General features: G+C 39.4%; 2 protein-coding genes across 4 annotated transcripts in view; one reads left to right on the plus strand and one right to left on the minus strand.

Moving 5' to 3' along the window:
* Window positions 1–19,298, minus strand: part of BRCA2 (BRCA2 DNA repair associated) — a 34,279-nt gene extending 14,981 nt beyond the window's left edge. For 2 of the 3 annotated variants that reach the window (XR_014955264.1, XM_021541870.4), the window contains exons 1-14: window positions 19,073–19,298; window positions 18,559–18,619; window positions 18,120–18,223; window positions 17,243–17,494; window positions 15,290–15,395; window positions 14,444–14,496; window positions 14,298–14,338; window positions 14,088–14,199; window positions 12,474–12,529; window positions 11,443–11,557; window positions 7,533–8,702; window positions 2,392–7,086; window positions 1,149–1,241; window positions 210–279 (exon numbers count right to left, since the gene is read on the minus strand). Coding sequence is in view for 2 of the 3 variants with exons in the window: in XM_021541870.4 (XP_021397545.4) it covers window positions 210–279; window positions 1,149–1,241; window positions 2,392–7,086; window positions 7,533–8,702; window positions 11,443–11,557; window positions 12,474–12,529; window positions 14,088–14,199; window positions 14,298–14,338; window positions 14,444–14,496; window positions 15,290–15,395; window positions 17,243–17,494; window positions 18,120–18,223; window positions 18,559–18,560 (6,869 nt within the window). In the remaining variant the exon portion in view is untranslated. Of the gene's footprint in view, window positions 1–209; window positions 280–1,148; window positions 1,242–2,391; window positions 7,087–7,532; window positions 8,703–11,442; window positions 11,558–12,473; window positions 12,530–14,087; window positions 14,200–14,297; window positions 14,339–14,443; window positions 14,497–15,289; window positions 15,396–17,242; window positions 17,495–18,119; window positions 18,224–18,558; window positions 18,620–19,072 lie in introns of those variants that run through there. The other variant, XM_085579407.1, reaches the window with a different exon arrangement.
* Window positions 19,299–19,373: 75 nt separating this feature from the next.
* On the plus strand, window positions 19,374–23,113 carry ZAR1L (zygote arrest 1 like). Its single transcript, XM_085579707.1, has 4 exons — window positions 19,374–21,668; window positions 22,067–22,159; window positions 22,308–22,382; window positions 22,779–23,113. Exons 1-4 carry the CDS (start codon window positions 21,072–21,074, stop codon window positions 22,920–22,922), a joined length of 909 nt encoding a protein of 302 aa, XP_085435833.1. The 5' UTR covers window positions 19,374–21,071; the 3' UTR covers window positions 22,923–23,113.
* Window positions 23,114–23,642: the final 529 nt, after the last annotated feature.

Consider the following 23,642-nt stretch of genomic DNA (forward strand, 5'->3'; position numbering starts at 1 on the left):
TCAATCCTTGATATTTAAGAAACAGAATACTTCTTTCTATTGAGAAAAGACACAGTATAATAGGGTATAGTTTGTTTATCATCTACTATAGATATATATAGCATACACTAGATCTACTGCAGCAGCATGCGTTATATGGTAACTTAGTATTTTTGTCATAAAATGATTAGCCTTTCATGAAGTTGGGTAGTAACTCAAAAATTTCTCACCCAAAAGGCTGACAAGTTATGGGTTTTAAAGGCACATGGTACATAAATTTTCTTCTGTCTTTAAAAATGCCTGTAAGATAGTAAGAAAAAAAATGTTTGAAATGGCACATTACATAGAAATTTATAGCACATGCTTTATCTATATTAATGATATATAGAGAAGTCTTCAGAGTTTATATAAACAGCTTTATTTATTCCTGCCCCCAAAAATGTTTTTTTAAACATCGTTCCAGAGAGATCTAAAGATTAAGTACTCACAATGCTGAGCTCTCAAGAGTTTATGTTTGTGAGCCAGCAAGATATTTTTAGGCTCCTGAAAGGGTAATGTTTATCATGTATTTAACTCCAGGTAAGCTCACCATTCATTTAGAACTCTTTCAGCAACTTTTATTCTTTTATTTGACACTACAACAGAAAAAGGCACATTTGCACAAACTCCTCCTTCCATTACTGAGGGACATGCTTATCTTGGAATTATCAATGTAACTAAATAATATCTGCCTGGAATGTAAACCCATTTGTGCTATGCCCTTAGGGTGCAAAGAGGAAGTTTCATATCAGAAGTAATTATATAGTAAGTATATCACCAGTAAGTTTCTACACAAAGTTAACCAATAAAATGCATTCCTCCTATTGAGTCTAGAATTTGAGATTTAGGATTGTGAGAGAGCGGGTAAATTCCTCCAGAACTGGAAATTAAGCCAGAGTTCTTGCAGAAGGAATATATTTAGAGTCTATGCAATAAGGCAAATCATTAATCACAAGATTTCAAGTCTGCAGGGACATTACCACAGCACCTTGCCTGAATTTCCATGACTACATTGATAAATGCAGTAGTTAAGTAAACTTATTATATGTTATGTTATTGGAAATTGAAGAATTCTCAAGATACCAACTGACACTGGACTACTGCTTAGAACACAAGATGACTAAAATTACCATCAGGGGTGCTTTTAGAAGCTTTCAAAGACCTGGGGGAATTCTTTGTTCTGTTAAATTCAAGCAGAAGCTGCCTCTTAATTGGAGGTTCACCTAGAATAAAAACACAAAAGTTTTAAAAGTGATGTACCTTTCAAGTTCAGTTTCTTATCAATTGGCACAACACAACTGTAATTTCTAAATAAAACACTGAAGTCAAAGCAAGCAGATGTAAGAAGTTTTCAGGTCATGTGCCTTAAATGGCCTTTTCAAACACAGAGCCACCTCACCACAAATTGCAGAAGTTTCTCCTGTACAGAATGACTGCATATTGTGCTACCAAGAGTGACAACAAAATCCCACATAATGAAGCCTGTTATTAAACTTTTGTGATCAGTAATTCTTTTCCACCCAAAATGAAGTCTGTAAGCACCACAGCTCTCAGACTGCACTTCACTTGTATCTCTCTTTAGACTTTCAGTAACTCAAGAGTCCCTCCAAACTTTTAAGATTAACTCATCTTTTACAGAAACTGTAACTAAGGTCAGGGTTCAGCTGTGGCACAGCTATTTCAGTCTGGATTGGTAAGAGTCCTACCCTGGCTTTTGCCACCTACCCAAACTTTCCAGCGCTAGCCTGCCTGACTCTTGCACCTGAACCTGTGCAGCCAGGCAGGGACTCTGCTGCAATCTCCCCTTGCACAGGGAGTTTCCAGCTAGCCCAGGTTCCTGAACTGGTCTGTATTTCTGCACAAGCATCAAGTACCAACACTTCAGCCCTAGACAGACCAGTTTCAGAAGGCAAGAAACTACATTTAAACCAACAACTATTTTTCATATCAGACTAGCAATCTTGATACAAGCAAAACATTGTCCTCACCTACAATGCACAAAAAGGTGAAAATTGAAATACTGGTACTAATTTTTCAAAGAAAAAACACTAGATTTGTACAGAGAGGAAGAAAAAGTCTGCTCAGAGAGAAAACGAATAGCAGCTTTCTTCTGAAAGCTTACAGTAAAACAGCAAACCTGTACATGTTCAAAATTACTAATCACAAATTTAGCTTCTACTGTGCATATTTAAGTCTGGACAGAATGGATGAACTAGCCTGCAGCAAGAAGAGTTTTTGTCAGACACCTAGAGAAAGAACTTGAATGTTTCTGTGAGCTAAAAATCAACGTAACATGCAAAAAATCCCCCAAAACCTAAACCAATCCACTATGTAGAAATATGGAGTTGAACATCTGTAAGATAAAATACCTACCAAGTGAGTTGTTTTCTTCAAGGTGCCTCTTCCCAAAGGTCTTAGTTTGGAAGTTTTTATCTGGTCTGCCACTGAAGGTCTGCACAGCATTAATTTGTACTCCAGAACTGGAAAAACTGTCTTCCATAAAAGCTCTTGCACTTTCTGCAGCTTCGACTTCCAAGTAATTTTTTGGACTTTGGAGAAGATTACTATTAATTTCTGCTTTAGCAGTAGCACTGCATGAAATTGCTTCAGAGTCTGTTTTTGACCACAGATTCAGCTGCCCTTTTCCAAAAGACTCGGTTTTCGCTTGCTGGAAGTTATTTTTAAATGATGCTAACTGCTTCTTTTTCTGATTGTATGGTGTGTGCTCAGGCATTTTGACATGGTGAGTGCTTGGAAAATACTTTATTTCCTGAGGGCAGATGCCTTTAAAGTCAGAGTCTTGATTGCAGCTGTTTTTAGTTTTGAATTCTGAGATCACCTTATCTGTTAAAGATTCTACACGTTGACCACTGTCTTTAATTGAATTAAGCTGATCTGTAGTACAAAGCCCACTACTCAAAAAGTAATCAGATTCTTCTAAAATTGCCTTTGCTTTTTGATAGGCATCTTTTGAAACTTTTACCTGCTTTCCACTAGCAGTGCTGAAGCCAAAAGCAGAATCTGAAATCAGTTCAGGGCTGGTATTTTCTTCCCCTTTTGATGATACTACCTGCATTTCCCTAGGTAGTACTTCAATGTGCATTTTAGACTTTTCAACATCTTCCTCAACTAAAGATGCTTCTTGTACATGTGGTGAATGACTACCTTCCATTTCAGAAAAGAGCTGTCTAGCTTTCCTGAGTAACTCTTCTGAAAGCTGTACAGGCTTTCCACTTGCTGTACTAAAAAATCCGAAATGGCTTGTAGAAGCATCTGATGGCTTTATTTGCTTATTTGGAACAAAGTGCCCTAAAAGCTTACTATTCTGCTCAAAGGATTGCTTCGGAGAATTTGAAACAGACTTTGCATCTGCAGATGTGCTTCTTTCTTGGTGACTGTTTTCATCAGCACTTGCGTTTACTTTAATAAACTCTTTACTAGTTGTAGCATTAAAAAAATTAGCAGAATTAGGACACTCAGTGTGAAGGACTACAGATGAATTTCTAGCAATTTCTGTTTGATTCCTTCTTGAATTAGGCTCAATGTCATATTTTACAGCCTCACTGCAGTCTTGAAACATCTGTCTTACACTTGCTAATGCACTTTCTGAAACAGACACAGCTTTCCCTTTTGCTGTGCTAAACACGGTTTGTTTCAGATCACCCCTTTGCTTTTCAACCTTAAGTGTTGTTTCTTTTAACCTGTTAAAATTAGTTTCCTCTTCAAGAAGACTGACTAGTGTCTGGTTTTGGCAAGCACTGTCAATAGTGTCTGTGAAGCTATTTTTATCAGCAGCAGGTTCATTTAAATGTTCTAAGTTGAATTCTTTACTGTCACCATTCATGTAAGAGCATCTACTTTTTGAATCTAAAAGGAGCAATTGATCGCCTTTATTGTTGCTCTCCTCAACAAATAAAGTATTTTTTGTACCTCCAGGCACACAGTTATCTTTGACATCATGTGGTACCTTTATTAAATGCAGAGATGCAGCAGAGTGCACAGGAAAATCATGTGTGTTTTCCAAATCATCCCTCTTTCCTGGTGAGTAGTCCACCATTTTCTCTGCAAGGAATTTTCCATCTTCAGACAAATGAGTTCTACTTAAAGCATCAATCTTCTGTCCTTTAAGGGATTCTAATTCTGATTTTCCTGGTCTGATATCAGCTTTTTTATGCATATGTGAAGTTACCAAACTCCCTTCACAAGCAGGATCAAGAATCACAGCATGTTTAATAGGACTGCTATCTATTGCCTGATCTCCAAGCTCTTCAGCAACAAGCTCTTCATTTAAATTGAGTTTTTCCGAGTCACACTGAGCAATGCTTTCAATACATAAATCACAGTCTTTAACACAGTTCTTGCCACATTTCCTTTTCTTGGTGAGAGTCTCAAAATTGTCATTTCCTACATCAACATCTGCAAAAAACTGTTCTGCTTTAGCCAAAAATCCATCAGCAATTGCTATTTTCTTGCCACTAGCAGTACGAAAACCAGTCAGATAACTCCCTTCCACTTCATTTTCCCCCATGTTTACCTCTTGTTCAAGAGGTATTTGAGAATGATGGTAAGAACCTATTTTTATTCTGCTTTCATTCACTAGCAGGTCCTTATCATGACTGGTGTCTTCTTCCATATTTTTACAATCTGTTTTTTCTTTATCAGAGTTCTCCAAAACATTTACGTCTCCTTCTCTGCACTGTACACTGAACAAGGACAGAGAATAATCCAAAGCTGCATCAGGAATGGATATATCACCACCAGCTGGAGTCTGAAGTTTTGGTGACAAACATTCATTTTCCTTTCCGTCTTCTTTCTGCTTAGGACACTGGTTTTCCATTCCGTATGATGTACTTAAACTGTGTTCTTCTACAGTTGTAATAGCGTCTTCTAGACATGTTACATCTAATGAGTGGTCTTGCAAATTGCCTTCATCATCCCCTCGATTTAAAATTTCTTTGGAAGTTTTATAATTCTGCTTATGATTTTTAGTGGATAATAGGCTGTTGATAATGTTAATACTATCAAAACTAACATTTTCAGTATTATTTACTGATATTTTTGTCTTGTTTTCCATATTCTCCTTGAATACTGTACTAGTTTGTTCCTCATTTTTATTCTGTGCATGGTAGGAGACAGAACCTGTGTGGGAAACAGCATTAACACTTTTGAAATCTGAAACATGAACAGTTTTTTCTTTGCTTTCTTTTGTCAGGCATCTGGAAAAATTACTGTTAGAAGACATAGATCCATTTGAATTGTGACATCTAGTAGCAGTTTCAGAAGATTTGAACAAGTAGTTATCATCATCCAAGTCTCTGAAGAGCTCTGCAGACCTGCTCAAAGCTGCTTTTGAAATATTTATTTTTTTACCTCCAGCTGAAGTAAAGCCTATGAAATTAGAAAAGCTGTCCTGCTTAGCTATGGGAAAGCTCTCATCAGATCTTCTACTTTCATTTATGTCTAAGTCAGTAAAAGTAACTTTTTTATCATTTTTGTGGAAAAACACTGCATTTTCTTTTTCATTTTTCACCAATTCAGTGTCTTCATTTGTGTCTTCCTCCTGAGCACAATACTTGTCATTTTTTACTTGATTTTCCAATTCAAAAGTGCTACAAACCCCCACATCTTTCCTTGTTTCAGAAATATTTTCTACATTCTTTGTTCCATGTGTTTCTACAGTTTCTAATTGGTGCAAGTTGTGACTTTGTATTGCATTACTTTGCTTTCTGAACTGTGTAAATTCAAACTGACTACCTGTTTCTTCCAAGATACTGGAAAGTTCAGCAATTTCAGCTTCTTGGCTTGCTGTCAAGGTATGATTTGATTCTTTCAAGGCTTGTGGAGTTCTAGGAAAGTTTTTACACAAGCTAACTTTATGTGGAGTAAACTGTGTATGCCTGGGTTCAAGAAAACTTGCCTGTGAATCTGAAGAATCAGATAAATTACTCCCCAGCTTGCTTTTTGAATCTGAGAATAGCATATTTTCCTTTTTAACTTGATGTGAAAAGTTTCTGACTCTTTCCATGGAAGAGGCTCCAAAGCATTCATTTTCAATATCCTTGAACAGCATTCTGCCTTTTGCTATACTGGCTTCAGAGAATTTAATCTGTTTATTGGAGGCAGTCTGAAAGCCACTGAAGCCCAGATTCAAACTGCATGCATTAAGATTCACTGATGATTCCCCTTTACATTTTAAGTTCTTGTTAGGCATTTTTCTGGAATACATAGGTGCTACTTGTTTATCTTCCACAGCAATTACTTCATTTAAAGAATTATTATCTCCACAACCTAATAATTCTTTAGAAATGTCTACAGGTACATTACTGAATGCAGCTGCTTGAGGGCTTTTGCTGTTTTCAGCTGGCTTTGGGTCTTCACTGTTGGCTACATCCTCTGAAAAGGCAGCTGCATCTGTTTTCTCCCCTTGTTTTAATACAGTACTGTTATTTTCTGAGCAGTTTATTCCCAAAGGTCTCTGTACTTCTCCACAGTCAACTCCTGACCTCTGATCTGTAGAATGCCTTTTATTGGGTGATAATTTATTGCAACGGTCACTACTGACTCCAGTTATGCCAAAGTTGATCTGACACAACGACGTCGAGTCACTGTGAATATCAATCAAGAGTTCCTTGTCTCTGTGAGAAGACCCAAGCTCTTTCAGGTTCTGAGGTACAGCAGCTCCATTGTTCACCTTAGCACTCATGTCCTTACCTTCTTCACCTTTCCCTAATGCACAGCTTTTAGGGAGAAATCTGGAATGCTTTCTTGCCATTAGGCATGCTGAAGTCAGAACTTTACGTTTTATATTTGAAAGAATCTCACTATTTAAAGAATTTGTTGTGTCTTCTTTCAGTGTGTCTTCAGATACTTCTAAGCATTTTATTGATGCAGCAGGTTGATCTTCTCTTGCATTTTCCCTCAGGTCTTCAAGATCTTGTTGTTTCAACCTATCACTGAAGGAATTATCAGATGAGTTATCCATTATATCAATTTTTAAAGTAGAAGCACTGAAGTTCTTTGTCCTCATATTTGATTCCAAATACTGTCTCTCAGCAGGAAGAAAGTGGTCTACAAGACAAGACATTACAGAGAAAAATAGAGAGAAATATTCAAACAAGTGTAGATTCAGATTTTCATTAAAAGAAAAATAACTATACAACTTTAATATTCTTTATGATCACTTAGAAGTTACCAGCTAGGACAAAATGGCCCTCGACACTATTGATGTAAAAGCAGCATTGACAAAGATAACTAAGCTTGTCAATTACAATAATGGCTCAGAGTGGAAGTTTCTATTCCAGAAACTAGACTGTTAGGAAAAAGGTTATCACAAGATTACTTGAAAATGATGCTATCCTTATCACTGTTTAACAGACCAATCCCATATGTTGATTCCCAATCGCCCAGCTACTTTTCCACGAACACTAGATTTTACATGATTTTATCTGAAACATTTACATGAAAGGCTCATAATAACGAATCCTCCACAAATTATAAAAGATTTAATAATATACCTTGCTCAACATCACTGGCCACCAGACAGTCTCTAAATTCATATGAATCTGATTCCAAATGTGGCAATGCAGTATGAATAGGTGATTCAGAGGTTACTTCTTTTTGTATTTTTTCATCTTGATACAGTAAAGTATTATTTATTCTATAAATAAATTTCTTGGATCTCTTTCTCAGACTGGGTAACATCTTCAGGTTTTTAAAACCAGACTTTGTAGGAGTATTTTCACTATTTATTAAATACAGGTCATCACAATTATCTGGAGATTTGGCACTAGACACAAGTGGGTGAGACAGAACATCAGTTACGACAGATTTAGAAGTTGCTTTTAAATGCTTGGGAAACTTCTCACTGTAGACAACAGAACACTCTGTGACATTTCCATGTTCAATTAAAAAAGAATTACAGTTTAAGAAGCTCATTTTGGAAACCTCAGCTGCACATCCTTTTACTAACTCTGGATCTTGAACACTCAATGACACAGATTTTACTGGAGTTATTTCCGATGTTGAGTTGTTTTCAGTGTTTTTCATTTCACAGAATTTTTCTGACAAATCCGCACTCAAGAGCTTTTGTGCTTTTATCAAGCATGAAGAGTTCAGTAAAGATGTTTCCACAGGATCATCCTTGGCCATTAGTAATGACTTTTCTTCTAAATTTTCTCCCCCACGTAAGTCAGAAGGTGCAGAGCTACATACAGACATCTCCATATGAGCTTTGTCAAGACCAGATAAGTTCAGTTGAGACCACTGGTTTGATGGAGAGTGCACACTTTCTTTCACAGGCCTCTCATTCTCAAAGGACCTGTCTGGTCTATAATCATTCACATCTCCTGCATTCCTAAGAGACTCCAATTCTTTTTTGTGTCCTATTAAACCATCATCTTCACTGGTGTTTTGGAGTAAAGAACTGTTCACCTGAGCACAGTGGCTGTTTTCTAATTTCCAGCTATTTGTTTTGATTTCCTGTGAAATTCCATTCTTTCTTCCATCAGGCTGCTGAGAGGGAACATCCCCTTTTTCTTGTGGTTTTTCTGGATTTATCTCATATTTCTCCACTGCATCCAGAGCATGTGGAATCAGCAGAAGAGTTCCACTGGACTCAGCTGGCATGCTGACTGTGTCCTCAAAGCTATCCATCTCACCCAGTAAGCCATCTAACACCTCTGACTCTGGAGTTTAGAGAAGATGGAGAGAGGAAAAGAATTAAGAAAATAAGCTTTAGGAAATAACTTGGGAACAGTATTCATAAATAGAGCTTTCAATTTTATAGTCATTAGCTTTACTCAGGAGTGAGTTGGTAAAGAAAAACGTAAGCAGCTGCTAGAGGAAACAGGAAGTAAAGGAAATACATGTAAATACCCTGGCCTCCTGAGCTCTGTAGTGGCTAAGCCTACCAAGATGAGACCTGGCTGTCTCAAAAGAGTAATTTTTCCCCCCTACAAACAGAGAATGAGTAGTAAATTTTACAAGATAAATATATTGATTTTTTTCTTCCAGAATTTATACCTGATGGTAGGTACCAGGTACTTTTAATAAGCTGCCTATTTTTATCTATAACTGGCAGCTAAAGAAACGCTTATATAAAAATTAATTATTAAATTGTCTTCTATTATGATATAAAATAGTAAAGTATCTAGAAAGATTCAGAAATATTCTCAGTCTTTTAATTGATTATGAAGCTTTTAAGTAGTTCCATGATTGGCACAAATATTAGAATAATAATGAGAAATTTTTGTATGTGTTTAGAAATAACATGCAATAGGGGGAAAATAACCCAAACTCTACTTTGGAGAGCTTATACACGCCAAATAAAAATATTACCTTCTCAAATGTATGAAATGAGACCCACTTATGAGACCCACTTATGAAATGAGACCCAATTATGAGAACATTTCACATTCAAAAACAGGTTTCATTTACAGAGTGCTTTTTAAGGCTTTTTCATATCACAGGAATCATAATAAAGTACCTAGAAAACAGTCCTCCGTTTTCCTTAGGCCCATAACCAATAGCTTAACTTTTTCTATTAACTTTTTTAACGTATAATTTCTTTAACTCATGACTCTGTAACTTTCCCTATTAGAACTTTTAAACAGTGTAGTATCTGAAAGATTTTCCATTTGGGAGTCCACAGATTTCCCAGTACTTGGTCACACACAACCAAGTATTTGCAATGCATCAGCTATAGGTTCATGCTGATGTTGTAGGCATAAAAAGTTACCCATTCTCTTTACTTTCTATTTTTTTGCCTGAGTGGTAAATGAGATCTCAAAAAGAAATTGTAACTCTACATATTAAGTGCACAGGTAGGTAATTTTCCTTTATTGAAGTAAGTTCCTCTGAAAAAACTTCTGTGTCCATACCCTTTTGTCCTGTGATTACTTGTCGGTAAAGCTTTCTACACAGACACAGCTTATTTGTTTTTACTTAAACAAGAGACATTACTTTTTAGTATTAAAGAAAACAAGGACTAACTGAAAGACTGTACAGATACTGTCTGTACGCTGAATAATCTCATTACAGGGAAAAACAAAACTCAGGGAAATTAATTCTGACTTCTAAACTCACTGGAGGGTGATGATTTGATATATTATGATCTTATGTTCTTTAACTGAAACAAAACAGAAACCTAATAAAATTTATTGTACTTTACGATCCTATAACACTCTTCCACAGAAAACCAACATCTGAAAGCTACAAATGTGGAGCTCTCTTTTTTTTACACAGCATCTCCAAATGCCAAATTATCAGAAGGGGAGAACATAGGAAAAGGGAAACACTTGCAAGTTATTTTAAACTCTAAGACAAATGATGGTCTTCTCCCTCTATTTTTCTCAGACACTGTTTTAACTGATCTTCACTATGGTAGCATGCAATGTAATAGGACCTACTGGAAAATAGACCAAGATCAAATAATTTGTCCTTAATTTCTAAGAATATTTTGCTAATTACAGATTATTTGAATACATTTACTACCAAACAAATTCTTTTCATCATATTTGAACCTACAGTATAAAAACAGCAGGCCTATATCACTCTGTAAGCAACAATGCTTCCTGATGCTAGCATTCTCAGCTTTCCTTATCAAATTCTAAACTGATTCTTTCATAATTCTTACATGTGCCACCAAACCTTATTTTTAGGGCAGGCCACTCAATTCAGATAAGGAGACATAAGATCCTAAGGATATACTGTCCTGTCTAGCCAGCATGAATCTCTACAGCACTTTTTACACCCACACATGCTGAATAAATTTCTGGTAATTATCTTCCCTTCTGCCATCATTTCTCAACTAAAATAAAAAAATCTCCCAATGGAATTTACACTTTCACTTGTTCACTAACATGATCTAAAAACACAGAATGAAAATATTTTTCCCTTGTCTTTTGTACTTTCTACATTCATTTAAAGAAATCCAAAACATTTTTTTCCAAAAGGATTGTCACATTTTGAACTACCTATTTTGAGCAGGTGAAGTAAATGATGAAAGGATACAGCAAGATCAAAAAACAAGCTCGCCACAGAATAGTGAGTGCTGGGGTGAAACGTCATGATAAAGTTAAGCCTGTTCATCAGCTAGAAGCAGTAATCTTGCTCCCCCTTGAGCCTGTACGATTTTTCTGTCTCAGCTCTCCCACAGTCTCACCTCTCCAACTGCAGTGAACACACTTCACAGTGGTAATCTGGTTGTTGTCCAGTGGCAACCTGGCTTTCATGGCTTAACTAGGACACTGATTTAATTCACTGACTCAAGGCTAGAATAATTTTACAAATGAGAATCAACTCAGGGACTCGGAGTACACAGATGACAGAACAAACCAGCCATAAGAACAGCCCAAAACACAGAATGTAGTTTTATCTTCGGTCTTGCTTCACCAAATACTTATTAGGTAAAGCATCAATGCATACCGAAATCTTTGATGTCATCTTCAGGATTTAGCTTTACTGTCTCTGGTACAGACAGCATACTTGCATCACTTATCCCAGGACATTTATCATGCTTGTAAAAATAGTTGTGCAAAATCTGTAAACCAAAGACAAAATTTGTACCAGTAAGCATCACTTTAACAGTCAAGGAACAGACCTCTAAACATCCACTGTGTACCTGACTCCATCTCTGAAAATGAAAGGTAACATTTTCAGAGGTACATGTAAAAAACAAATAAGCAGATAATCCCCATTTTTGATGCAAATCAGATTCCATTTTAAAGTCACCTCCAGGGCAATGAATGGGTTCAGCAGTTTACTGTAATCCACTCAAAAAGGGAACGAAGGAGATAAGAGAAAGGACAAAGACATTTTGCCTATTTTCACTTGTAACAGTTTGTTAACTGTGAAGTTTCAGGTCGTTAAGGATAAAACTTAAATTTGTAATTGAATCCTTTTATAATTCCGTCGTCAGTTTTCAGTCTCAATAATCATTCAGCTTTCATATACACAGTGTCAAATTCCAATTATGCAAGAACTTTCCCTATCACTAACACAGGACTAAAATTAATACTCAATTTCAACTCTTGATTGTAGTGGTTGAGAGCAAGTAATTATTCCCAAAGAATAACTTTCCAGAGCTTGATGGAAGTGGGAAAAAACCAGACAAACCAATCTTAAGGTGAGTAACATAATTCCTAGGTTTGATTTCTCTCTGAATAATACTAAGTGCTGCTGAAGCCAGGTGGTTTGGAGGGCAAGTATTGCTTTTTTTTTTTTTTTAATAAGCACACCAAAAAATATTCCTCAGAGAGAATTATTTGTGAGAACACATTCTGCAACCATGTATTGCAAATTTAGTCTTGTGAGCAGTAACATTTTAAAAAACAGTCATGTAGGAGAGCTTAAAATGAAAATGACAGAATTGTTTTTCTTGGCTCAAGGAATGTAAACATGTAACCAAATAGTCTAACTAGAAATTAAGGAACAACATAGCTCTTAAAACTACTTACTGTATCAGCTCTTCCATCCTGTTGCTTTGCTTCAGAAATAGAATCATTCTGTCTAGCTTTAGAAGGAGACAGAAAAGTAAATTTATTTTCTCCTGAGTGATCTGCTGAGTGTGTTCAAATACAGCTCTGTTTTGGGAGGGCTTTCATTGAATTATTTTAAATTCCACTCAAATCGGTAAACAAACTACTAAAAACTAACAGTTCTAAGTAAAAAGATGAGGCTGAAGGACAGTGTACAAAAGCAGTTTTGTAACAGCACAAACCACCCCAAATCACAGGTTATGGTTTCTGCTGTTTTTCTAGTTACCATCAGTTACCACCTTGAAACAGCATTGCCATTCCCCTTTTAAGCAGTTATTCATGGCACTACTCCCCATTTTCTTCTGTCCAAAGATCTGGATGAGATCTTCAAGCCTTTCAGGAATTTGGGGTTTTTCCCCACTTCCTCCCAAAACAGCAGTATTATCTTCACTTTTGTTACAAAGGGAGAAAGTGAACCCTATTTTTAAAATGTCTCAAGAGCGTATATTAAAGTGTCTCATAGACACAGCATCTAGGTTCTGTGTAGCAGCTCTTTCTTTTCACAGGTGTCAGAAGGCAGAGAAGTATAACATCACTATTATAAAATACTAGGCTAATCCAAGACATAGGAGAATGGGAGCTCAAACCACAGCTCATCTCCCAGAACATCATCATTAAGATATGGATACTTCCCCCAGCCCTTCTTTTCAGCTCACATCTTTCTGGACTAAAGAACACCCAAAATTTCATGACTCAATAGCCTTGTGAATAGTACCACCCACTACATCCCAAAAGAAATTCCCAATCCTAGGATTCATTCTTAATATGTTTTATATGCTCTATACTGTGTAAGTTTAACAACATGAAAAAGAGCAATACCAGAAACTAAGGAGACACATCCAGGCCTTCCCCTTTTCTCATGCATTTTTGTCAACAAATCATACTGTCAGACTTCATTTTGCTTATCATATGCTAATGAAACATCACTTTCACCAACACCTTACGTTGAGGCTTGATGTTTATCATCACTGTTAGTTACCACTGAATCAATTATCACCCACTCATTCTCATTCACAGCTCTGCTGACACAGCTGTTTGTGCAGCTGTGCAGTAAATGAGCTCCAGGAACTGCCCCATCCAAGCAATCCATGAAATATAAACCCAGGAGCTCAGATCTTAAATTGGATGAGTATCCCAGTCCATCTCACTGGATTGATTATGATGGCAGGCGCAGTGAGAGTGGTTAAAAATGCTGAACCCAACACTACTGCTGGGAGGTTAACTCAGCAAGCCACCTTCTTACAGCCCAACAGTTTCTAGTTCTGTGATAGGGCAAAGCAAACATATCTAATCATCTTTCTATGCTTTGCTATGTTATTTCTATATTTATATTCCCTAACCCCTCAGACAAAGGAAGAAAACCTCTGAAAAGTTTTCTGTGAAGGCCTGCATTATCTAAAGGCACCCACTAATAAGCATTGTAAGAATTTTGTCTTTTTTTTGCTAAAAAACCAAACAGTTCATACTGAATGAACTTCCAGTGTCAAAACCAGAAGTTTTAAACCCTTAGCAATTGGTCATTTTTAGAAATACCTATTATCACAGTTTCAACACAGGTAGGAGGCGTGGCTAAAGAACTTGACCAGGACATATCTGGATCCACTTCAGCTCCCAGACTTTCAGAAATACATTTTGGAGTTCTGACCTAGAAATACATTTAACAATCATATATATAATTTCTATGCCAAATTCTAAATGTACAACTCAAGAAAAGGAAACAAAATGCATGAATACAATCTGTACCTCTGAAAGTTTTGGTGTGTAAAACAAACTTCCATACGGACCTGAAAAACATCATGTAAAAAGGACATTAAACAGTAACTAAAAATTGAGGATTTTTATCTAGAGATGTAAAATATTTTGTAGAACTAAAAACTGAAGATACAAACCAGGGATGTTATTTCTCTGAGGTGTTCTGTAAGTACTCCTTAAAACAGCTGGACTGCAAAAGAAAATTAAAGCCATAATATTAATTTCATATCTCAATTTCTTAAAATAATCAAATATTTCAAACATTACATGTATTACCATCTCCATTATTTCTTTTCTTTGCATCATGGTTACTTCCCTGACTAGATAAAATGTAAATTCCTCCTAACTATCAGGCAATATTTTGAACATTACTATAAGTCTACTATAAACTGTAAAATATTTCTTTCAGGAAATATTTTAATTTTCAGTGATGACTTGTCTGACAAGCATTAAATTCCAATGTAACCATGCATTTTATAATAGGCTGTATGAAACTAGGGAAATTGGCTTAACCAACTGCAATTAAATAACTAGTTTAACTCTTCTTATAATCAACAGAAGTACTTTGATAAAATTTATCTGAAATACAGACATTAAGTGTCAAAATCAAGGCTATTATTAAAACAAAATCTCAGCAAATACTACAAATAATTTTACAACTTGAGAAGCACATGATGCATCACTACTACTTTTTCTTTGGATGCTTGGACTTGGAAAGCTGAAATAATGTTAAAAAAATTTGTATTCCAACTGTGAAAGAATAGAAAAATAGGAAGAACGATCACCTTAAAGCAAGGATATTTTTGAATTCAGCTAGTGTTTTATTTTCAACTCACTTAGCAACCTACAACTATCATAAACATATCAGACATACAAGATTATTCACTGCTCTTAAAGTTCAACAGTCAAATATGGTGGCTTAAGTATCTCTTTTTGCTTAAGGTCCAGCTTATTTTCTATTTGTGTTGATATATTTAGCATACCTAGCAGCAAGACAGTTGTGGAAGGTACCAGGAGGAGAAGCAAGTATTTCATTTTCTTGGTCTATTTTTCTTCTTGTGTTACTTGGACTTATCAAATTCTCTCTGTCTTCAACATAGAATATATTAATCAGCACAACTTTGCAGAACTCCAGGTAACAGTTTCAATTTTGACGTTTAAAGCTAAGCTTTCAGAAAGACCCAAACCAAAAAAACAAAGAAACACCAAACCAAAACAAACAAAAAAATCCTCCAATCCTAATTTCTATTCTAGCATTTTAAATAGTTTCAAATTTTATATCCAAACAATGCTAAACATGTTTCAAATGCACGGCCAAGAAGACTCCTCATTATGCCACTTTATTGACTTGGTATTCATCAAGTCATATATTCTCTTCCATTTCAGTTTTAATGTACTGCATTGTGCTTTGCTTGTCATTGCATAACTAAAGTTATTCTTAGCAAAAATACAATACATGCAAACACAGGTTTGTGCAGCTTCCCTTAAAATTTACTAAGACATGCACTTATTGATTCAAATAAACAGCAAAACCAAAAAATTATTTCCAGAACTGTTGTTGGAGTCACTGTCAGCAACATCTATTTACTTGCAAAGCATCTCCAGGCAAAAGACAATGTTCCCAGTAAAGCAGCAGAATCCTATGAACAGAGAGACCCTTACATGGACAATCACCTACTCTGAAGTTTCCAAACAACCTTAGCATCAGAAATAACACTTTAGTTTGTGCATGTCTCTCTGCTTCTGAGTTCATATGCATAGCACAGGTGCATCCCAGAACTATACCAAGGTATGAAATTCATCAGCTCCCATCCAGGCTCTTGTTTTCACAAGAGCCATTTGGCTCTAACTAAGAAAATAGAGTATTTTAGGCAGTCACATGTGAACTTTGCACATATGCAGACCAAAACTGATAATTTTGAAATAAACAATCATAAGGTTCCTTTCTTTGCCACTTATGAAACTGCCAAATGAAATTCCTGAAAACAAGAATTCCCTAGGGACTTAGCACTGTTAAATACAAATAGCTACATTTAGAAGAAACATGTTCTCAGCAGAAGTTGTACAGCGAGCTTCAGAAAAACAGAGTTACAATATTCCCTGGAAGTAGTGTTATAAAGTATACTTGAACTGTAGTACAGCTCTAACCCTTCACAAAATTTGCACAGGATGTAAGAACAATTCTGGTAATAAAAGGGAGTCCTGTGTTTGTCTGTAACCTGGCTAGAAAAGCTTATCATAAGGACACAGACACAGCAGATGTACCAATCACATACTGCAGGAATGGGGTTAAATACTCTTCCATAGAACAGATTTTTACAGGCAATGTTGCATACATTCTCCATAGAAAAGATTCTTCTTGCTGTCCAAGGAGGGTGGATACATCAGAAAGGAGCAGAGTGACAAGTACTTGGGATTTGGAAATAATGTATGACACAAAATTCCTTTTTTTTTTTTTGCCAAATGGAAAAATGTAGTTTTTTCTATAATTTACAATCTTAGTAACTCAAAGAGATGGTGCTTCTAAAACTTTCCAAGAAAGGTTAAGGAGTGCCCTATAGACTGCCTCACACTTCATCATGGTAAGGATGATTCTCACCCTTTAAAAGCTTCAAAACTTCTGCACAAAAAATCAGACTGCTAAAACAATTCACTTTGATTTGCAGTCAGCAGGTTATATTAAGTTCATATCCCCTTATATCCCCAGTACTTAGAATGTTTGGACCACAACAGTATCTCTTATACAGGGAATTTTGCTTATATGTTATCAGTTTATCACAACCTGAATTTACTATTAAGATTAATTCTGCATTTTTAGATGGTCTTCAGAAGACTACTAAAATAAGCTTTTTAATCCCACAATTCCTGAAGCAGTATTATCTGTGACATTAATGATCATCAGCTGCAACAAAAGGTTAAAAAAAAAAGTTACTCACTTGCTCCTATTTTTTTCTGATCTGGGTCTTTTTCAGGAGAAGAACAAGGTGGCAATATTGAATTTTGTTCTTTAAAGAGCAGTGGGGTTGATTCCAGATGACAGTATGTTGAGGGTTTTGTCCTTGGAGTTTTAAAAGCTGTTTGATCAAACCAGCCAGAGGGCCCATCAATCTCTGCGAATGATTTGGGATCATATGGGGGTGCTTCTGCGCTGAGTTCTTCAAACCAATTAAGACTGATAGGCCCTAAATCTACGAAGGAAAACAGATAGGAAACTACATGAAAAGGAAAAAGGTTCCTCCATGGAGGATGTGAAAATACACCAGGCATTTAAATGCTAGCAGCAAAACACAACGCTGCTTCCACTGCCATACGTCTGGTTTGCTTGTTTCTAGATGGCTTTGAACTCTGATACCCACAAAATATAAAGGGATATCTGCCCAAATTCTCAGACCATTAACAAAATAACTGAAGGACCAGAAAAATATCCAGTTTGTTTAAAATCATAACTATACGCTTGCTTTTAGTTTCTCTTTTTTTGCTTAGAGTGGCAAGTTAAACAGGTTCCTTTTAAAATTTAAAATAACTACCACAGATGTCTCAAGCAAAAGACTAAGCCTGGTCTACATGTGGGTATGTATAGAGGTGACAACTCTAAAAAAGCAAGTACAAAAAGTAACTAAGCATATATAATGGAAAAAAAACTACAAATAAAAATTTGAAGAAATCTAGGTATTAGGAAATACAGGTTTGGGGCAAGAACAGCAGCTAACAACTTGCAGAAAGCTTTCCTGTGAAACATATAGCAAACATGTATAAAATATTGGTGACCAGAAAGCAATCCTAGTAAAGTTATTTCCTTTAGATAAGCTGTACCTGATTCACTGCAGTGTGCCTTAAATATTTCAAAGAAAGTTGGTCTTTCCACAGGTTTGCAAGCCATTTTCTTATCCATTACATTACGGGAACAGTTGAAAAGCCTGAGAAGAAATAAAACACTTGCATACACTGCTCTTTGAATATCTTAGGCTGGCTTTCCCGCATTTTGTGGTGTGGCACAGCCCAGTTTGTTTAGCTTTGACTGTGATGTGAGCATTCAAACACCACAGTGATGAACATGGTGGGAAAACAACAGACAAGAGTGTAGGGAATTATACCAGAGATAATGAAAACACTCAGCAAACACATGACACGATGGAATGGGCAGAACACTTCTGAGGTATTTTAAACACAAACCAAACCCCACACTCACTACAACGTGTTAGGATGGAATATGTACTATCACACATATACTGCAACAACCACTACAACTTACATGTCACGAATTTGATTCAAAGTTGCCTTCAAGTGGAGCAGACACTGTCAGTTTCACGGTTCTATTAAAAAACCATATATAGTAAGCCCATAGTGAGACTTCACCGTTTAACACATCTAGGCCTTCCAGAGTAAACCCGTTTCCCACACGATGGCCGTGTTACACACGGCGCCCTATCAAAACAATGGGAAAAACGGGCGCTCTAAAGTAGGGTACGGGCTGCATTACGACAGAACACCGAGGAAGTACATTTTATGGAGTGCGATTTGCCCAGTCCGCGCTGCTTTTCGCGAGAGGAAGCTGCTCCCGGGCAACGAGCACGCTCGGAGCGCGGCCTGTGCAGCCCCCGGGTCACCGCGGGGCCTCCGGGGCCAGGCCAAACCCCGCTTCCCCTCAGCGCGCCTCACCCGCGACTGCGGGCCCGGGCGGGCTGTGAGGAGAGCGAGGGACGCCCGGGGGCGGCAGTGACCCCCCAGGGCACAACGCGGGGCCGAGCCACACGCGGGGCCGTTACCTGCCGGCGGCGCCTCGGGCGGGGCGGCGGCCGCAGCATCGCCTCACGCAGGGGAGCGGGGCGGGGGATGGATGAGGGGGCAGCGCAGAGCCCCAGCCCGGCCGCGCCGTTCGAAGCTTGGCGCCAACACAGCCCCGCGCCTGCGCGGCGCTACACCCGCCGCTCCCGCCTTCCGCCGCTGCCGCCCCGGCAGGAGGCGGCGAACGGCCCCGCCTCGGCCGGCCCCGCCTCGGCCGGCCCCGCCTCGGCCGGCCCCGCCTCGGCCGGCCCCGCCTCGGCCGGCCCCGCCTCGGCCGGCCCCGCCTCGGCCGGCCCTCAGCCGGGATGGCCGCCAGCAGCTTCGCTGACGCGTGTAGAGGCGAGGGGATGATGGATCCGCATCCACAGCTGACATCGCGCGCGTCGCTGCGCAACAGCAGCTTACACCGACCTCCCGGGAGCGGGCTCTGCAGGGCTCCCTGCGGCAGGGACCGGGGGCTGCGCAAGCCTCAGACACGGCTTCTCGGGTGCTTCCGTAGGCCTTGACACATGAAATGGTTGTTGACGTTCCAATAAAGAGAATGTTAATATCCCCCTTATACATGCCTATTCCCTCTTTGTCTCTTGATTAAATTATTGGCTTTGGCGATGGAACAACTTCAAGATGGGTGGAACACTACCACCAACTTTGAGTTTACCATCTTCATGTTGTATGTTCATCTGCTTTTGTGCCATAAAGGGGTTTCTTCCTACCTCTCCACAGAAGTCCTTAAGTTGCAGTTTTATCACATCACCTGCTTAATCATCCGTCACTTTCATTAGTTTCTTGTCCTACAATTATTTTCCGTATCTCTTGTCCTTTCAAGGAACTTCAACTTCTAACCCTGCAGTGTTCAAATGATGACATGTAGTTTGCAATATGATTTCCATCCCCATTTCCAAAGCACCTAAAAAACAGTCTTTTTGCAGCCACACGGCAATCATTAAGTTTTAACTTGGCTATATCAATACCCTATTTTTGCTTTGATACTGACAGTGCTTTGAAAACCCAAATGCAACGTGGAGCCTTGAGACACGTTTCTTTTAATTATGATGAATGTGTTTCCTGAATCTTAACCTCTTTGTAAAAATGCCCTGTAAAAATGCTGTTTCTTACTGATTTATCTCACACACTTGAGAGTGTCAGATGCACTGTGAACATTTAAAGACATAATCCCTATCAGGTTTTCTCTAGCCTCTCTCTTGCTGGCCCATTGAATTTTATAAAGTAATGCATTTATAAAGATGGTGAGGAGTCATACAAAGAAAGGATTTCACATCACTGCAGTTCCAGGGATTTAAGGGTTCTCCAGTCTCTAAAGGCTTCCATACACAGTTTGGATGATTAAATTACATTATTTTAACTATATTACCATAAAATTGAACTAAAGTGATGTAATTATGGAAGAAGGACTATTAGTCTATTATGTGTGTGCTTTTATTACTGCTTGTATTAACACTTATTTCATATACAGCTATTAAGCCACTACTTATTTCATATACAGTTTGTATACAGGAGTGCATTCCATCTTTTCCTAAAGCAGTTGATGTAAAAAGTTCCAAGTAGATAATCCCCAAATAATGGTACAATGGGGATGCTCCGACCTTTTAATACCAGTAAAGACTTCTTTTCAGAGATGTAAGTGCCTGAATTCTTTGCTAAGCTCTCCGAGGGACACCCAATTTATCGGGACTCTGTTAACAGTTTCCCAAACCCCCTTCTCCTTCTTTTAAGACCATGAGCAGAAGGAACTGTAAGCAAGCAGGCTTCTCACTATGCAGGCCGCGGTTTTCCCATCTGTGCCTGAATGACATCTCTCCATCATTAGAGTCCGGCACAGCCAGCCGGCCTTCCCTGGCCATCAGCCCCCCACCCCCAGCTGCCCCCACTTTCGCCATCAATTAGCAACCATTAGCCCCCCAGGTAGGATAAAAGCAGGGCAGGGAATCAGGTAGGGCTAACCCTTCAGCAGCGATAATCATGGACAGCTTCGTCTGTTCCCCCGTCAGCACGTACCAGAACTTCAGGAGCAGCCCCGCGCTCGGCCGCGGCTGGGACGCGGCGGCCAAGCAGTCCAGCTGGAAGCAGAGCAAGAGCGGCGGCATCAGCCCCTTCCTCGGGGGGCCCTTCACGCCGCTGCCCTCCGACTACCTGGACAGCTACCGGCGGGCGCAGCTCCAGGCGCTGCTGTCGCAGGTGAGCCCCGCGCTGGCGCCGCGGCCGCGCCGGGCCAGCACGAAGGAGGCGGCGGTGCAGGTGAGCCCGCGGGCCGACGTGGCCGTGCAGTGCTCGCTGGGGCCGCGCACGCTGCCGCCCGCCCGGCCCTTCGGCCCCGCCGCCCTGCGCGCCCCGGGCCGCCTCGCCGTCTACTCACCCGTGCCCGACCGCCTCCTCTTCGCGCCGCCCGACGCCGCGCCGCTCCCGGAGAAGGCAGCGCCGACCGAGGAGACCCCAGCGGCGGACGGCGGCCAGGAGCGGCAGGAGCGCCCGGCGGGAGCCGCGCTGCCGCCGCGCCGGGAGCCCGTGGGGACGCGGCGGGAGGAAGCCGCAGCTCCCAGGCAGAGAGCTGCCTTCCAGGTGCGCCGGGTCGGGGCAGCGGTGAGCCCGCAGGCAGGGAAGGCAGAAATCACCTCACGAGCAGCACGGTAGTCCCCGTCCTGCCCCGGGCGGGCTCTGTCTTAGCTAGAGCAGAAGAGCCTCTAGCCTGTGAAAACCCACACGTGTGGATCAAAGCGTGGCGCAGTGGTTTGGGTTGGAAGGGACCTTGAAGTTGTAACCTCCCTTCCCATGGGTGTGGATGCCACATGCTAGACCCTGTTTCTCAGAGGCCCGTTCAATACAGCTCCAAATATTTCCATATGGCTTCCTGCGCAACCTTTTTCAGCGCCTCACCCATCCTCCGGAGTAGTAGTGAGGGAGCTGGGCTAGGTGCTCTGGGGGTGCTGGAGGATGCTCAGTGACTTCTGTCTCTGCAGTTCTTGGAGCAGAAGTATGGCTATTTCCACTGCAAAGACTGCAAGACCAGATGGGAGAGTGCTTACGTGTGGTGCATTTCTGGAAGCAACAAGGTAGTTAACAAGTAATTTCTTTTTTCCTTAGACTTGTTAAGAATGCCCTAAAATATCTGAAAAATCAGATGTTCTGGCATGAATTTAGGTAACTGTATAGAACATGTCAAGTAAGTCTCTATACTAACAGAGCTTGCCATTTCTTCAGGTGTACTTCAAGCAGCTCTGTCGCAAATGCCAAAAGGGCTTCAATCCTTATAGAGTGGAAACAATCCAGTGCCAGGTAAGTTAATTGTACTCCATTAAGACTGTCAGATATTATCATATACACTAATTCTATTGTAGAGTTTGATGTTGACTTTACCTGGAAAAAAACTTAATATCATTAAAACACTAGAAATGGTTATCTGGGAAAGTGTCTTGGAGTAGGCCTCCCTCCTTCCATAGGTGGCTTACGTAAACCGTTTTCATATAGTATTATGGCTTGCTACATGTGTGGTAGGGTTTTGTGCTTCTAGGTGAGAACGCTCTTGTACCCTAAATCCAGGGTTTTTACCACAAGAGCTCTTAAGTATATCAGCCCCAATGTGTTGCTGTGATTAAGGAAAATCAAATGTTAGTCTAACATGAAGTGCATCCTCTTTGATCTACTACTACTAACATGTCTTTGTTTCTTAAGATCTGTTCCAAGACTCGTTGCTCTTGCCCTCAGAGGAAGAGACATATTGATCTCAAGAGACCTCATCGTCAAGAACTCTGTGGCCGCTGCAGAGGCAAAAGGCTGTCCTGTGATAGCACTTACAGCTTCAAATACATTGTCTGATCCATGTGCCCTCTTCTGTCTTGTGCTTTGCACTTTGTCTATTGCAATGTTTTGATTTAAGGCTTTTGACCTGGCATTGGATAATGGATGAAGACTTTGGTGTTATTGTAAAGTATAATAACTTAAAGTATGTAATTTCACTGTATATATGCTGTAAATAAAGTTCAATAAAAGTTTGCACTAGTTTGATACCCCTTAGTTTCAATCTCCTTGGCTGAAAGAGGAAAGTATATCTATACAGAAGCAACCCATTTGATTTCCTAAAGATAGTGGACTTTATTTTGAAGTCTTCAGGGAATGCTAAGTTTCAAGCTACAATAGCAAGTTTTTTTTTCCTTCAGTCACTCAAACTAAACTGGGGTGGAAGATGCAAATATTCTGGAGCATGAAGTCTGATGTAAATGCAAATCTGTCTCCCCCTGCCTCTGCCAAATGTGTATCTAAAAAGCACAGCTGCTTGGTAATCAAAAACTATCAGCCAGGACAAGACTATGGCTGTAAAATAGGAGGGGATAAAGGGTGAAAGCTACCCATGTTTGAAATGAGGAGGGGGAAAAAAACTTGAATGGCAGTATCTGTGACAGTGTAAAAAATACTCTTTAGGGTAGAAGTTTAGAGGCTTTTATAGTCAGTGTAAGACCAATGAAACTATTTTTGCTGTTGTAGTCTTCCATGCTGATTTGTGAGGATTTTTTTGTCAGGCTGTAGCTGCATAGCTCT

Source organism: Lonchura striata, chromosome 1 (assembly GCF_050655825.1).
Source record: "Lonchura striata isolate lonStrDom1 chromosome 1, ASM5065582v1, whole genome shotgun sequence".
Classification (NCBI taxonomy): Eukaryota; Metazoa; Chordata; class Aves; order Passeriformes; family Estrildidae; genus Lonchura; species Lonchura striata.

Excerpts from the sequence above, each read along its gene's own strand:
- ZAR1L (XM_085579707.1), top strand. The coding sequence starts at position 21,072 with ATGGACAGCTTCGTCTGTTCCCCCGTCAGCACGTACCAGAACTTCAGG. Across the intron at positions 21,669-22,066 it reads GGCAGAGAGCTGCCTTCCAG|TTCTTGGAGCAGAAGTATGG; the intron begins GTGCGCCGGGTC and ends CTGTCTCTGCAG. Across the intron at positions 22,383-22,778 it reads TGGAAACAATCCAGTGCCAG|ATCTGTTCCAAGACTCGTTG; the intron begins GTAAGTTAATTG and ends TTGTTTCTTAAG.